This window comes from Rhinoderma darwinii, chromosome 2 (genome assembly GCF_050947455.1).
Source record: "Rhinoderma darwinii isolate aRhiDar2 chromosome 2, aRhiDar2.hap1, whole genome shotgun sequence".
In the NCBI taxonomy this organism is placed as follows: Eukaryota; Metazoa; Chordata; class Amphibia; order Anura; family Rhinodermatidae; genus Rhinoderma; species Rhinoderma darwinii.
The window spans coordinates 218,226,579-218,241,561 of record NC_134688.1 but is presented as its reverse complement, the minus strand read 5'-3'; the positions used below and the strand labels follow the sequence as shown (position 1 = coordinate 218,241,561).

Here is a 14,983-nt window from a genome sequence, read left to right as displayed (position 1 = left end):
TTTCACTTTTTTTTAAACTTTTTTACTAGTCCCACTAGGGGACTTAACTATGTGATCCTCCGGTCGCATTTATAATACACTGCAATACTTTTGTATCGCAGTGTAGTATGCCTGTCCGTGTAAGCTAGGTCATGCCTGCGGCATGATCTAGCAGGCATTCACCACAGGCAGACGTGGGGGCCTTTATTAGGCCCCCGGCTGCCGTTAGAGACACAGACACTCGGCGATCTGATCGTCGGGTGTCAGTGGGAGAGAGAGAGGGAGCTCCCTCCCTCTCTCCAAAACCACTCTGATGCGGTGCATACTATTGAGCACCGCATCTGAGGGGTTAAACAGGTGAGATCGATACTTATATCGATCTCACCCGGCAGAGCAGGGACACTCCCAGCCCTCAGCTACCTCTGGCAGCCGAGAGCAGGGAGATTTGACAGTTCCCTGCTCTGTTTACTTATTCCGATGCCGCAACGTAAAAAGTCTATGGCATCGGAATAAGGCCCGTTAGTGACAGACGTAGAAACACGATGGGCCGGTCACTAACTGGATATAGTACTGGCAAACATCACACACAGTAAGACACGCCCCTAGCAACTGGCCAGAATCAGGAAGTGTGAGAAAATAGATGTGCACTGTTGAACAAGAAAAAGGTAAAAAAGTAACATTTGCATGTACTCTAAAATGGTAACAATAAAAACTACAAGTTGTCCCGTAAAAAGCACTGGAAAAATAAAAAAAAGTTATGGCTCTTGAAATATGGCGACACAAACACTTAATTTAAAAAAAAAAAAAAAAGTTTTTACGGTGTAAAAGTAGTAAACCATAAAAAGCCTATAGGAGTATGGTATTGCCGCAATTGTAACGACACGCTGAATAAAGTTATGGCTTTTATGCCACACGGTAAGCGGCGTAAAAAAAAGAATAGCGATATTTCTGTTTTTTTTCCAGTACCCCACAAAAAAAAAAAAAAGTTAATCAATCAATTATATGTATCCCAAAATGGCACCATTAATAAATACGTATCCAGGAATAAAGAAAAAAAAAAGTCCTTATACAGCTATGTTGACTGAAAAATAAAAAAAAGTTATAGTTCTTTGAACGATGGAAAAACTTTTGGTAAGTTGCTTTGTCATTAAGGTTTAAAATACCTTCGGTATTAAGGGGTTAAGGCTACATTCACACAATGCGAATTACGTGTGGATTTGCAGCGCAGACTATCCTGCGGAATATCTGCAGTGTAATACATTACCAGCAAAGTAAACAAAACTTCAAGTAATCTCATCGGCCCGTTGCTTAATCTTTCCGCACGTAAATTGACCTGCGGTGCGGATTTTAACCACTTCCCGCCGCAGCCATTTTTTTGGAATTTTCACTTTGTTTTCCTCCTAACCTTCCAAAAGCCATAGCTTTTTTTATTTTTCAATCAAAATTGCCGTATGAGGGCATGTTTTTTTTGTGGAACGAGTTGTAGATTTTCACGGCATGATTTATTGTACCATATAATGTAGTGGAAAACTGGGAAAAATTTATTCGTGGAGTGGAATAAGAAAAAAAACCAGTGATTCCTCAAATCGCAGGGTTTTGTTTTTAGTGTTCAATGTGCGGGAAAAACGGTATGTTAACTTTATTCTGCGGGTCAATACGAATACAGGGATACCAAATTTATATAGTTTTTTTATGTTTTTCTACTACTTTTACACAGAAAAAAAGGATTGGCGACAAAACAACTCAAGTTTCATTTTTAACAAAGCATAGCTTTATTTTTCTGTCGATTAAGCGATATAAGGGCTTAATTTTTGCGGGGCGAGCTGTAGTTTCTATCGGTACCATTTTGGAGTGTATGAGACTGATAATTTTTTTATTCAATTTTTTGTGGGAGATGAAGTGACCCAAAAACAAAACAAAAAACACAGCAATTCTGCCGTCTATACATTTTTATGGATTTCACCGTGCGGACTAAGGGTATGTTCACACGTAGTGACCAAAAACATCTGAAAATTAGGAGCTGTTTTCACCTGAAAACAGCTCCGTATTATCAGATGTTTTTGTAGTAACTCGCGTTTTTCGCAGCGTATTTTACGGACGTTATTGGAGCGGTTTTTCAATGGCATCAATGAAAAACGCCTCCAAAAACGTCCCAAGAAGTGACATGCACTTCTTTTTACGCGCCGTATTTTGACAGGGACGCATAAAATTCCCTTGTGGGAACAAAACATCGTAAAACCCATTGAAAGCAATGAGCAGATGTTTGTAGGCGTAATGGAGCCGTTTTTTCAGCCATAATTCGAGGCGTAAAACGCCCGAATTACATCTGAAAACACTGCGTGAACATACCCTAAATTATATATTGTAACAGTTCAGACATTTACAGACGCGTCGACACCAGTTATTTTAGATGTAATTTTTTTTTTATGCCTCATGCACACGACCGTAGCCATGTGCACGGCCATGATTTTCGGGCCGGCCGCGGAGAGTCACCGCGAGCCGCCCGCATGGCGACGTCAATGAGCCTTGACCATGCACGGACCGAGAAAATCATAGTCGTGTGCATGGGCCCATAGAAATTAATGGGGGCGCAATTCTCCCGTGGATTTTCAGGGGAATTGCGGCCGCAAAAGCACGTTCGTGTGCATGGGGCCTTAAATTTTTTTTTCCTTAATCAATAAAATTAACAACTTTATTTTACAGTTTTTCACTTTATTTTAATTTGTCCCCCTAGGAGACTTGAACCAGTTGGATCACTTGCACGATATACTGCAATACTAATTTATTGCAGTATATTTTGATATTGACAGTCTGAGGCAGGGCTTCATAGGAGTACAATTATAGCTTCATTAGGCCCCCAGGACACCACACCAACCAACGGCGCCTCCCGATCGTGTTGCGAGGGGGCCGTTGGAGCATTACAGGGGGCCATTGCCCTGTTTCTAGTAATGTAAATGCCACGGTCGCTATTGACCGCGGCATTTAACCAGTTAAATGAGCGGGATCACGCTCGTCACCCTAAAGGGCCGGCTAGAACACACAGCCGACACAGTAGCTCTATGGGGCGGGCTCAGCCCGTGAGCCCACTCCATACTCCCCCACATGATGTGTGATATATATATATATATATATATATATATATATAGAGCAAATGCCGGGAAGGGGTTAAAATGTGCAGCATGTCAAATTATCTTGTCTTTTGTTTCAGAAGAATATCTGACAAATTTACATTAAAAAAAATAAAAAACGACAAATCCACAGCAGATAATCCACTCGTTTCTGCAAAGCTGAACCTAAAAACGCATGCATAAAAAAATAAATAAAATATTACATGTGGATTTTACCTGCGAAGTACCTGCGGTTTTGCTGCAAATTTTCCGCATTAAATTCTGCAATGTGTGCATGTAGCGCAAGACCCTCCTTTATATATTTCTTCTGTTTAGGTGCCATTCCAGTTTTTGGTGTAACAAAAAAAAATTAAAAATACATGCAAAATGTGCATTGTGTGAACAAGGCCTTAGCAAACCATATGTTGTCAGTGAACCAGCAATGTAAAGCTACAGAGAAAGCATACAGATCACATATAAAACCTTAACCTAGGAACTCAATACCCCACAGAAACTTGTCAGAGCGCATTACACAACACGGACTACGGTACAAATTAGGGATGTCACGATACCAGAATTTGGACTTCGATACTTCGTGTAGTATTGCAATACTCGATACCAAAACCATACTTTTGCCAACAATGAAAAAAAATAAAATAAAAAGTTCTTCCATTTTCTGTGAGGCGCGTGGTGTGATTAATTTTGAACTCCCACGTGTCTTATATTAATAGTAATTAACCCCATCATGTTCCTCAGTCATGATGGACAACATTGGGTTAATGTCTGAGATACATGATGGGGTTAATTACTATTAATGTGACACACGTGCAGGTTCAAAATTCATAGTACCTCGTGCCTCACATTAATAGGTGAAAGAAAGCAGTTTTTATAACCGCGTAAACATGAATGACATTATGTGTTATTACAGTCGCGACGATACCAAATGTGTATATTTTATGTATTGAGACTTATTTTAATGTTTTTTTGTATATATGGTATGTCCCTCGATCGCATCACAGGATTTCCATGTGACGTGATCCAAAGGGCATCCTCCGTCGCATTTTCCCTTGAATGCTGCAGTCAGCTTTGATCGCAGCCTTCAGGGGAATAGCGGCGGAGATGAGAGATTTCTCTGATCTCCGCTGAGGGGCTGCGGCCGTGTAATACAGTCCTAACAATAACTGCACGCGCACTGTCAGCATGATGTGATGCAGCCGGCGCTGAACTAATGAACGGCGGCACAGGCACCGAAGACAGAACATGGGGGTGTTTTGCAGTGCAGCCGCCATATTTGGTCTTCAGTGCCGGCAATCATTAGTGCAGCGCCAGCCGCATCAAATCATGCTGACCATGCGCACAGTTGTCAGGACTCCGGAGCGGGGCAATGGCTGTATCACACAGCCGCAGCCCCGCTCTAACAACATTCGTGTATTACCATACTTAGCTGTGCGGCCGCACAGTTTAGTATCGAAATACATGAAATAACGGTATTAAACCGTTTGACGGTACGCGGTATTGAAGTTTCGATGCATCGTGCATCCCTAGTACAAATATACAATAGCCACATCTCAACTCCTAGATTATAAATGCAACAACTAGGTTCAACCAAGTGTTTTTCTGTGTATATAAATCGTATCACGACTAAAATATGGTGCTCTATTTTACAGGAAAAATAGAAACCACTTACAGTAATCAATAAACCCCGGGAAGGGGTTAAAATGCACTGCAGCCTGTGCTCTGCTGCATTCACATGGGATGAAACGTCATCTCAGGAGGCCGGGCTGCAGAAGGTCAGAGGAACACGTGGCCATGGCTACGGGTATCAAACTTTGTTTTTTACATGGAATTTTCCACAGCGGTCATTCCGGCCAAAAAAAACAAAAAAACTGTACCACTATTTGGGCCGGTTTTTCGTCCGGAATTCCCTGCGACGACCAAGACGGATACGCTGTGAGCTTTTACGCAGCATATCCTCCCTGTGTGAACATACCGCGTGCACTCGTCAGGAATCAAGAGCGGGGCAATGGCTGTATCACACAGCCGCAGCCCCGCTCTTAACAACATTCATGTATTACTATACTTAGCTGGGCGGCCGCACTGCTTAGTATCGAAATACATGAAATAGTGGTATCGAACAGTTTCAGGGTGCACTCACGCTGTGTGTCTGCACTGCCAGAAGCTGGGTGGTAACGAAGAGAAGTGGATGATGCTGATTCGTCAGCATCATACACTTCTATTCACAACGCCCAGCTAGTAAAAGAAGTAAAAACGCCTCGATGTACGCACACAATACACGCCCACTTGGACTTTTACTTTAAACACGCCCAGTTGGACTTAAGAAAGGCTCATTTGCATAAATATAAAAATGGTCATAACTTGGCCAAAAATGCTCGTTTTTGAAAAAAACAAAAACGTTACTGTTATCTACATTGCAGCGCCGATCTGCTGCAATACGAGATAGGGGTTTGAAAATCTGGTGACAGAGCCTCTTTAAAAACTGATCAACTGTCAGTTTTTCATGGCCGTTTTGCATCAGTGTGCCTCCAATTTTTCATGCATTTCCAGGTCCGTCTATCAGTTTTTAATGGCCGTTTGTCATCCGTTTGCCATCCATTTTTCATGGCTCTTAAGAAAAAGGATGGATTTCATGTCAGGTTTTTACCCCAACCCCCTGAAAACACCATAGTGCCCACGTAGATAGTGCTGTAATGTCCCTGTAGATAGTGCCACAGTGCCCACTGCAGATAATGCTCACATAGGGCCAGTGCCCATGTAGATCTCGCCACTGTAGGAGCGGAATACATCAGACATACATCTCCCCCACAGAAACCCATGACAAATCCAAAGCCTGCCTAAAAAAAATAAAAAAATATTTTACAGTACAATAAGAAGCCGATAGTAGATTACCCTCTTAGGGCATTTGGAGTTAATGGAGCTGGGTCCTTCATTCAGGATATCCATGAGTCAGAGCGGAGAGCAGCTACAAAGAAAATCTCCCTCACTGGAGGACCCAGCATGTCCTGCATTACAGACAGTCCATTGATATGAATGGGCACTGTGTAATGCAGTATTTCCCCTGTGGGGGTGCTGCAGGACAATTGAATATGCGGTCAGGTTCCCCCACCACAAATTATGGCTGATCGCTGGGGGTCTAATCTTTAGGGGCAACTCTGATAGAACGTAGAGTTTAAAAAAGGTGTTGACTGCCATTTACAATCTTTTTAACAATAATTCTGAAGTGATAACACTGCGTGGGGGGGAAGAGCAAAGAGTCGGTGCAAACATTCTTCCCAGAATGTTCTATTAAACAGGACTGGTCACCTCTCCTGACATGTCTGTTTAACCCCTTAGTCACCAGCCTATTTTAAACCTTAATGACCAAGGTATTTTTTAAGTTTTTCCATCGTCGCATTCCAAGAGCTATAACTTTTTTATTTTTGCGTCGACATAGCTGTATAAGGTCTTGTTTTTTTGCGGGACAAGTTGTGTTTTTTAATAGCACCATTTTGGGGTACAAATAATTTATGGATTAACTTTTATTAACTTTTTTGGGGAGGATAATGGAAGAACAGTAATTTCGCCACTCTTTTTTTGCATCGTTTACCGTGTTATAAATAACAATAACTATCTAGCGGGTTGTTACGATTGCAACGATACCAGATTTATATAGATTTTGTATGTTTTACTACTTTTATGCAGTAAAATCTTTTTTTTTCTTTCTCAAAATTATTTGTTTTTGTGTCTCCATATTTGAAAAGCCATAACTTTTTTATTTTTCCGCCGATGCAGCTGTATGAGTGTTGTTTTCTTTTGCGGGACGACTTGTAGTTTTTATTAGTACCATTTGAGTAGATGTGACTTTTTGATCACTTGTCGTTACGGACCCGGCGATACCAAATATGTGTTACTTTTTTTTTTTTTACTTCTGTAACTTTTTTAGCATCATTACCTGCCACACTAGATTTATTTTGTGTCAATGCAAATGGGAAAGCACTAGACACACATTCTTGATATAGTGTATCATTTATCTTATATAAGCCGACATTTACGATACAAACATTGGCAGTGAAGTGTTGACTGCCAAGTTATATATCCCTTAAACGCAGCGTTTTTCCTACATTTCGCGTATTGGCATGCGTTTATCACGTCCGTGCAAGCACTACATTTTCTTTTTACATTCATTGCTTTGCTTTTCTATGTAACTGATGTGTGAAACACGGACAGCAACACGATTGTCGTCTGTCTGCTGTCCGTGGTTTTCAGGCACCCATAGACTTCAATAGGAGACTAGGTGCGTGAATACACACCAATATAGGACATGCAGGGAGTGTCACGCAACGGACACTCGCTGTGTGAGAACTCATGCATGTCTGAATAGCCCCATTGAAATGAATGGGTCCGTGTGCAGCGAGTTATTTCAACAGAGAGCACATGGACAACGCTCGTCTGAATGAGTCCTTATTCATACATTTCTTGGAGAAGTAACAGGACTAAGGCAAAATTCACACAACCGTGAAAAACTGCGATTTTTTTAACGGCCGCCACACGGCCATTTTCAGAACAATGAAGTTCTATGGGTGTATTCACATTGCGGTTTTTTAACGGCCCTTGAATATTGGCCGTTAAAAAAAAATAGGAGTCAGTGGAAACAATCCTTGCAACAGCCGGCAAAAGCTGATCCTGGCCGTGGACTCCCCGCACACAGCGCTTCTTTGAGCGCTGAGCCCGAGGGAGTCCTTGCCATTACTGTCCTTATAAGGACAGTGAAGTCAGGGCTTTCAACAATGGAATCCCTGGCCAGAGCAGCGCCAGTTCTCTAGCCGGGGACTCCAGTCTTGTAGATAGCATGCCCCCCACCAGAAGATAGCAAACCCCCCCATCCCCGTAGATAGCACCACTGTAGCTCCCTGTAGGAGCGGAGTCCCCGGCAGCCAGACCCTGCTCTGGCAGGGGATTTTGCTCCTGGAGAAGCCCCCGGCGTGACTATCCATATATGGACAGTGAAGTCAAGGGGTTACTCCTGAAGTGGAATCCCCAACCAGCTCTGGCAGGGGATTCCAACCTCCTGACATCACTGTCCATATATTGACAGACTTCAGGTGCTCCATCTATGAGCGGAATCCCCGGCCAGAGGGATTCCGCTCCTACAGTGGCGCTATCTACAGGGGAGGGTGTTGCTAGCTACAAAGGGTTGTTGTGGCACTATCTACAGGGAAATGACAGCACTATATTTTCAATGGGTTCGGACAAAAAAAAACTGACAAATGAAATTCACACTTTTTTTTTTTAACGGCCATGAAAAACAGATGGCAAACCGATGACAAACGGCCATTAAAAAACGGACATAAGGACTGGAAATGGATGAAAATTTAGAAACACACTGATGCAAAATGGCCATGAAAAACCGACAGTTTTTAATGGCAATTTTTTATCACTGTCGTGTGAATATTGCCTAATGCCCCATGCACACAACCGTTGTGCCACTCGGGCAGTTTTTCACGGCGTCCGATAGTGTTCACGGACCCATTCACATCCGCGGGTGAATTGGGGTCAGTGAAAAATGATCCGAGTCTCCGATCCGAGGAAAGATAGAACATGTCACATCTTTCCTCGGATCACTGACGGGGCGCAAACGGTCGTGTGCATGAGGCGTAAGAAAATATGCTACAGAACTGTTTTCATGGGGAACGCAAGTATTTACTAAAATAGACATGTCAGGGGAGGTGACAGATACATTGCAGCTGATTGTAGAAATATTTTATTACTAGGTCTGACCTATAACACAGTTCTGTGTAACAGAAAACCACCAAAACACCATCAGAGAGCTACAGAACCGCTTTAAAGAGGCTCTGTCACCACATTATAAGTGGCCTATATTGTACATGATGTGATCAGCGCTGCAATGTAGATTACAGTAGTGTTTTTTATTTAGAAAAACTATCATTTTTGATGGCTATGACCCATTTTTAGCTTTATGCTAATGAGTTTCTTAATGGACAACTGGGCGTGTTTTACTTATGACCAAGTGGGCGTTGTACAGAGGAGTGTATGACGCTGACCAATCAGCGTCATACACTTCTCTCCATTTATTTACACTGCATATAGTGATCTTATTACATCACTATGTGCAGCCACATAAAACACAGAGTAACATTACTGAAGTGTCCGGACTATGAATATACATTACCTCCAGCCAGAACGGGGTGTCTATTCAGAATCCTGACACTTCGGTAACGATTTACAGCAAGGCAAGCGTAATCTCGCAAGATTACGCTGTAAACTGTCATTTAAAACGAGATTACGCTTGCGGTGCTGTAAATCTCACACAAACGCTACAGAAATGTCAGGATTCTGAATAGACACCACGTCCTGGCTGGTGGGGAGGTCTATTCACAGTCAAGACACTTCAGTAATGTGAATAAGTGACTGCACATAGTGATCTAGCTAGATCACTATGTGCTGTGTAAATGAATGGGGAGAAATGTATGACACGGATTGGTCAGCGTCATGCACTTCTCTCCACAACGCCCACTTGGCCAAAAAGTAAAATACGCCTAGTTGTCCATTAAGAAACTCATTAGCATAAAGCTAATATAGGTCATAACTCCGTCAAAAATGGTTGTTTTTCTGAAGAAAAAAAAACACTGCTGTAATCTACATTACAGCGCCGATCACATCATGTACAATATAGGCCACTTATAATGTGGTGACAGAGCCTCTTTGAATAACTTTCTTCTTAAAAAATAAATAAAAAATAATTGACAAACTATAAGAACACAACTTTCCAGATCTGTATTAAAAATGTTCAAATGTATTGTCACCTACGTACATCCTCAGCAGAATAAGTCTATATAGCCAGAGCTGTACAAGTGTTCCCCTAGTGCTGCTCTCGCTAGATTTGGCGGCCTCGATGATAGGGAACAGACTCCTGTCGCTTTAAACCTCGTAGCACATGTAAAGCAGCATAGTGAGGCCCCAATGTGAGGGGTGAGTGCGCAGGCGCAGAGAAGCGGCCCGGACAGTGCTTCACTGGCAGTCAAAGCCCTGGGCAACACCAGCCAAGGGCTGAGAGAAACGGACACAAAAGGGAGGGGGCGCTTAAAGGAGAGCACAAGATGCAGGCTGCGTACAGGAAGCTCGGCATTACACAACACGGAACTTTACCTGCACCTGGCGTTATCTGACACTGACTGAGGGCAATGCACCCACAGCTCTGCCCTACAGCGCCGTCCTGTGAGCGCCACCAGGGACACCACAGGGACTACACAGCGCCTCCATAGTCTAGTGGCCGGAGGCTCCTAGAACATCCTGCCGTTACCCCTGCCTACAGCCTCCCGGCGTAGTAATGCTGCTGCCTCTCCACAACAGCCCCCTCCCCCTCTCTATAGCAGCAACACTGCCCCCTCCTCACAGAAGAGCCATCTGCCCCTCTCTCAGTTGCCGGGCTGTGAAGAGAGAAGAACATCCCGCCAACCTCCAGTTGACACTAGCGCTGTCCCCTTTATGTGCAACCTCGTTCCCTCCCCTCTTCCCTTCTTACCCCGGTGAGGGGGGCACATTACCTGCGAGCTGCCTCCGCAGCAGGAGCGCAGACTGCGGCTCCGTCATCCTGTACCGATGTGAGCAGCGCTGTCTGACTACAGGAACAGGAGAGGAGGGAGCAGCACAGCTGGTCCGAGCCGTCACCTCTCGTTCTCCCTCCCCGGCTCCTCACTCTGTCCCTCTCACTCTTGGGCTTTGGCCTTACTGCGCCTGCGCAATTTTAACCCTTCCCCCATTGTGTGACCTACACATTGCGTGATGGGGGTGGGGAGGAAAGTTCCACCATCTTGAGAAGGTCGCTTTGCAGTGGCAATCCTATGTGCAGCATAAAGTATCCACTGGAGAGCGATCAGTCATCATTATTATAGTCAGAATGTACTGCCTGGAATTAATAGTAAGAAAACTCATAGAACTGAGGGGAATCTCTAGATTTTTATCTATTGGAGGGCTCCCAATGTGACCACACAGCAGAGAGGCCCTGCCAGTACATATAATGTGTAATCTGTAACAAATGACAGCAAAATAATTAGTATATTAAACCAAAAAATAAAATAAAAATGGGAAAAAACTTTTCATGTTCCTATCAGTATAAAAAGACCAAATGGGAACATTACACAAGGTTTAAAGGCATAATAAAGAATAAATGTTTATTTTAGGAGGAAAATTGCCAGTAATTCATCATCTTCTGTGAGGTTTTCTATTGTTCTTGTTATTATACATATTCCTGAATAAACTAAGACGTAAAAAACGGTTTTAAGGGTATAGGTGGGTTGATCATGACAATTCGAAGTACGTGGACACCCAATCATCACATCTATAGTTATAGGTAGATAGACACACAGACGTGAACACCAACTAAAACCATGAGAAGTAATATGGCGTTGGTCCCCTTTGCCACTATAACAACCAGTCTTCTTGGAACTCTTTTCTTAGGCTTTAGAATGTGGATCTGGGGAATTCGTGTCCATTCAGCCACAAGAGCATTGTGGACTTTGTCAGGAAATAAGAGGAGGCTTTCCAATTCATCCAGAAGGTTGTCAATGAGGTGGAGGTCAGGACTATGTTCAGGCCAGTAAAGTTCCTACACACCATACTCTGCAAAAACAATTTATGGACCTCACTAAGTTGGAAGCACCAGATTATCTAGAATGTCATTGTTTGCCTGCACTTTAAGAATATCCCTTTGATTTGGCCCAAACCATGAAAATAAAATATCTCCAGACTATTAGTTCTCCAGCAAACTTTACAGTTGCCACTATACATTTGAGCAAGGTATGTTACTCTACCTTTCATCAGATGGTAAAGCATGGTTGTCATTCCTGAGAAGGCATGCCCATAGTGGTGTGTTTTACATTACTGCAGCTAATGTTGACATTGCACATGACCTCAGGTCTATTTGTGGTTGCTCGCCCATTGAAACCCAATCCATGTGGCTTGCAGAGACTGTTAAGCTGGATTCACACGACCATGTTCGGTCCATAATGGACGGAACGTATTTCGGCCACAAGTCCCAGACCGAACACACTGCAGGGAGCCGGGCTCCTAGCATCATAGTTATGTACGATGCTAGGAGTCCCTGCCTCTCCGTGGAACTACTGTCCCGTACTGAAAACATGATTACAGTACGGGACAGTTGTCCGGCACCGAGGCAGGGACTCCTAGCGTCGTACATAACTATGATGCTAGGAGCCCGGCTCCCTGCAGAGTGTTCGGTCCGGGACTTGTGGCCGAAATACGTTCCGTCCATTCCGGACCGAACATGGTCGTGTGAATCCAGCCTTAGGAACTCAGTAGTGAGTGCGGCAACTAGGGAGAGAAGATTTGTATGTACAACACCCTTCAGGACTTGGTGGTTCCTTTCTATAAGCGTGCGTGGCCTACTTCTCCAATGTTGTTTCTCTATGGTGCTTCTTTGTTATAGTCCTTCCAGCAGAAGTTTAAGAAACTGTCTTGACATCTTATCACAGAGCATCATTGAAAGTCGCTGAGCTTTTTTCTAATAATGTTTGTCTATGGAGATTGCAGGGCTGTATGCTTCATTTTATGTACCCGTTAATAATTGGCACAGCTGAAATGACCAAACCCACTATTCAGAAGGGGTGTCCAATTACTTTTCAGCAGTAGTGTATCTATCTGTACTATTCTCACAAAGTATAAAATATATCTCTTGGAGTTGAAGGTTTTCTTCTCTCAAACATATTTGCCAAGTACACTTGTTTTACTTTTCTATGGGCAAAAAACTGCCACCATTATTCATTGAGTAGGACTGATCACTGATTTTAATATGTTACTGCAACTGAGAACACGTAAAATATCGCCATTGCAGATCCTGTATTATCTTCAAAAGATATTACTTGTTACAATTTACGGTCAATGGATAGTGTTATATTGTGGAAAGGCACTGATAATAATTTCGTTGTGTGCCAGAAAAAAATAAACTTCTGTAATTTCAGTTTTCTATCAGAAAATCCTCAAGAAGAATATCCACCCATCGTGACCTAAAGCTCAAGCACAGTTGCGTTATGCAGCAGAACAATGTTTTGAAGCACACAGGTCCATCTCTGAATGGCTCAAAAGAAACTAAATTAAGGTCTTGGATTGGCAGAGTCAAAGTCCTGACTTGTATCCATTGAGATACTGTGTCAAGACCTTAAACAGGTGGGGGCGTGGTTTAGACATGGCGGTGTGAGGACGTGTTTCGTTGCGGCTCCGGACTTACTGAGCAGAAAATCGCCCGACAGGGCTCACTTACCGGTCCTCGCTGCAGGATGACGAAGGGGAGAAGCCATAAGAACCTCCCGGTCACCTCTGGCACTTCATCCATCGGCAGGTACCTTCGGTCCACGCTGGACGGGACCTCGCCGCAATTTTCCTCCTCTCCTCCTGCAGGCCGCACCTAGACTCCGCCGCCACGTGGATACTCACCGCCTCCTTCCTCCTCTGGTCAGGCACAGACCGGCAGCTGTTCTCGGGTCCCTGGAACGGTCATGGCGTCATCGAGAGAAAGGTCAGTGTGCTGCAGGCGTCCCAGGGTCGGCTACACCGGCCCCCCGGTAGAGGACTTTTCCCCTATACAGCCCCAGTCAGTACCTGGGCAGTGGGTGGATCTCATGGCACCGCCAGGCAGGGCGGTTGAGGCACCATCTTTTCTTACCGTCCAACGGCAGTCTCCCACACCGGCCTGGCTGCTGAGTCAGGGAACATCGGCCATTTTTAGGGGATCATTGGCCCCGTCAGTGCGCCCAGGAGATCACCAGACAGGTTCGTCTCCGTGCCCCCCGCTATCTATGGATCGGACCCTGGCGGAACTATGGGAAATGGTGAAGGTGTTGCCCACCAAATCCGATTTGGATCTACGCCTCTCCCGGCTGGAGGAGAAACACGACAGGGCCATTGGCGTGGTTTCGCAGGAGTGCATGCTCTGACCGCGAGGGTGGAAACTTTGGAGCGCCAGAACTCCATATCCTCTTTGGACATCTCAGTTCTTTCACAGTCCTTGGCCACTCAAGCTTCGCAACTGCGGGACTTTTCTCTGCAATTAGATGATGTCGAAAACAGGGGGAGACGTAATAACCTGAAGTTGAGAGGTTTGTCGGAATCTGTACCCCCGGATGGCCTTTATGATGCAGTGACGCATATTTTCAACAAACTCTTGGATCGCCCACGGGACATGGCCATTGAAATGGACAGAGTTCATAGGCTGGCGGGTCCCCGGGTTAGAGATGGTAACCACCCGCGGGACGTCATATGTAGGGTACATTTCTACAAACATAAAGAGGAGATTGCCCGGAGAGCATGGGAGAAGGGGGCCGTTTCTTTTCAGGGATCCGAGATTACCGTCCTGCCGGATGTCTCAAGACTGACACTCTCCATGCGGAGAATTGTCCGCCCATTAATGGAAGCGACCAAGATGGCGGGAGCTACTTACAGATGGGGCCACCCTTTCCACATCATCCTCCGTAGACAGGGGCAATCGTTTGAGGTCCGGTCTCCGGATCACCTAGAGGAGGCCTTCCGGTTTTTGGAGATCTCACCAGTGCGGTTACCAGATTGGACTGAACCCCCGGCACCGTTCGTTATTAGAGGTAGACCATGCCCTGATTTTGTGCCTCATATCCCGCCTCGTCCTGGAGTTGGGCGGTCCGAGCCTCGGACCTTGGGGCGGCGATCCCCACACAGAGACTGTGGAGTCGGGCCAGTCGAGCTTCGGCCCCCAGGGCGGCGATCCCCATAAAAGAGATTGATCACCTACATCCTTCTGTGGAACATCATTTGCACTTAACCCCCTTTTTTCACAGGGTTCCTCGAGAGCAGTGGCAGAAGGCGTTGATGGTGTTGTTATAGGGGTCATCTGC

At 44.6% G+C, this 14,983-nt stretch overlaps 1 protein-coding gene across 2 annotated transcripts in view; it reads right to left on the bottom strand.

The window, feature by feature from the left end:
• The window catches only part of UBE2G1 (ubiquitin conjugating enzyme E2 G1), a 94,460-nt gene extending 83,610 nt beyond the window's left edge, over positions 1 to 10,850 (bottom strand). The window contains exon 1 of one of the 2 annotated variants that reach the window (XM_075852849.1): positions 10,649 to 10,850. In XM_075852849.1, coding sequence (XP_075708964.1) covers positions 10,649 to 10,694 — 46 coding nt within the window. In that variant the 5' untranslated portion in view covers positions 10,695 to 10,850. The remainder of the gene's footprint in view (positions 1 to 10,648) is intronic. The other variant, XM_075852848.1, reaches the window with a different exon arrangement.
• Between the last annotated feature and the right edge of the window lie 4,133 nt (positions 10,851 to 14,983).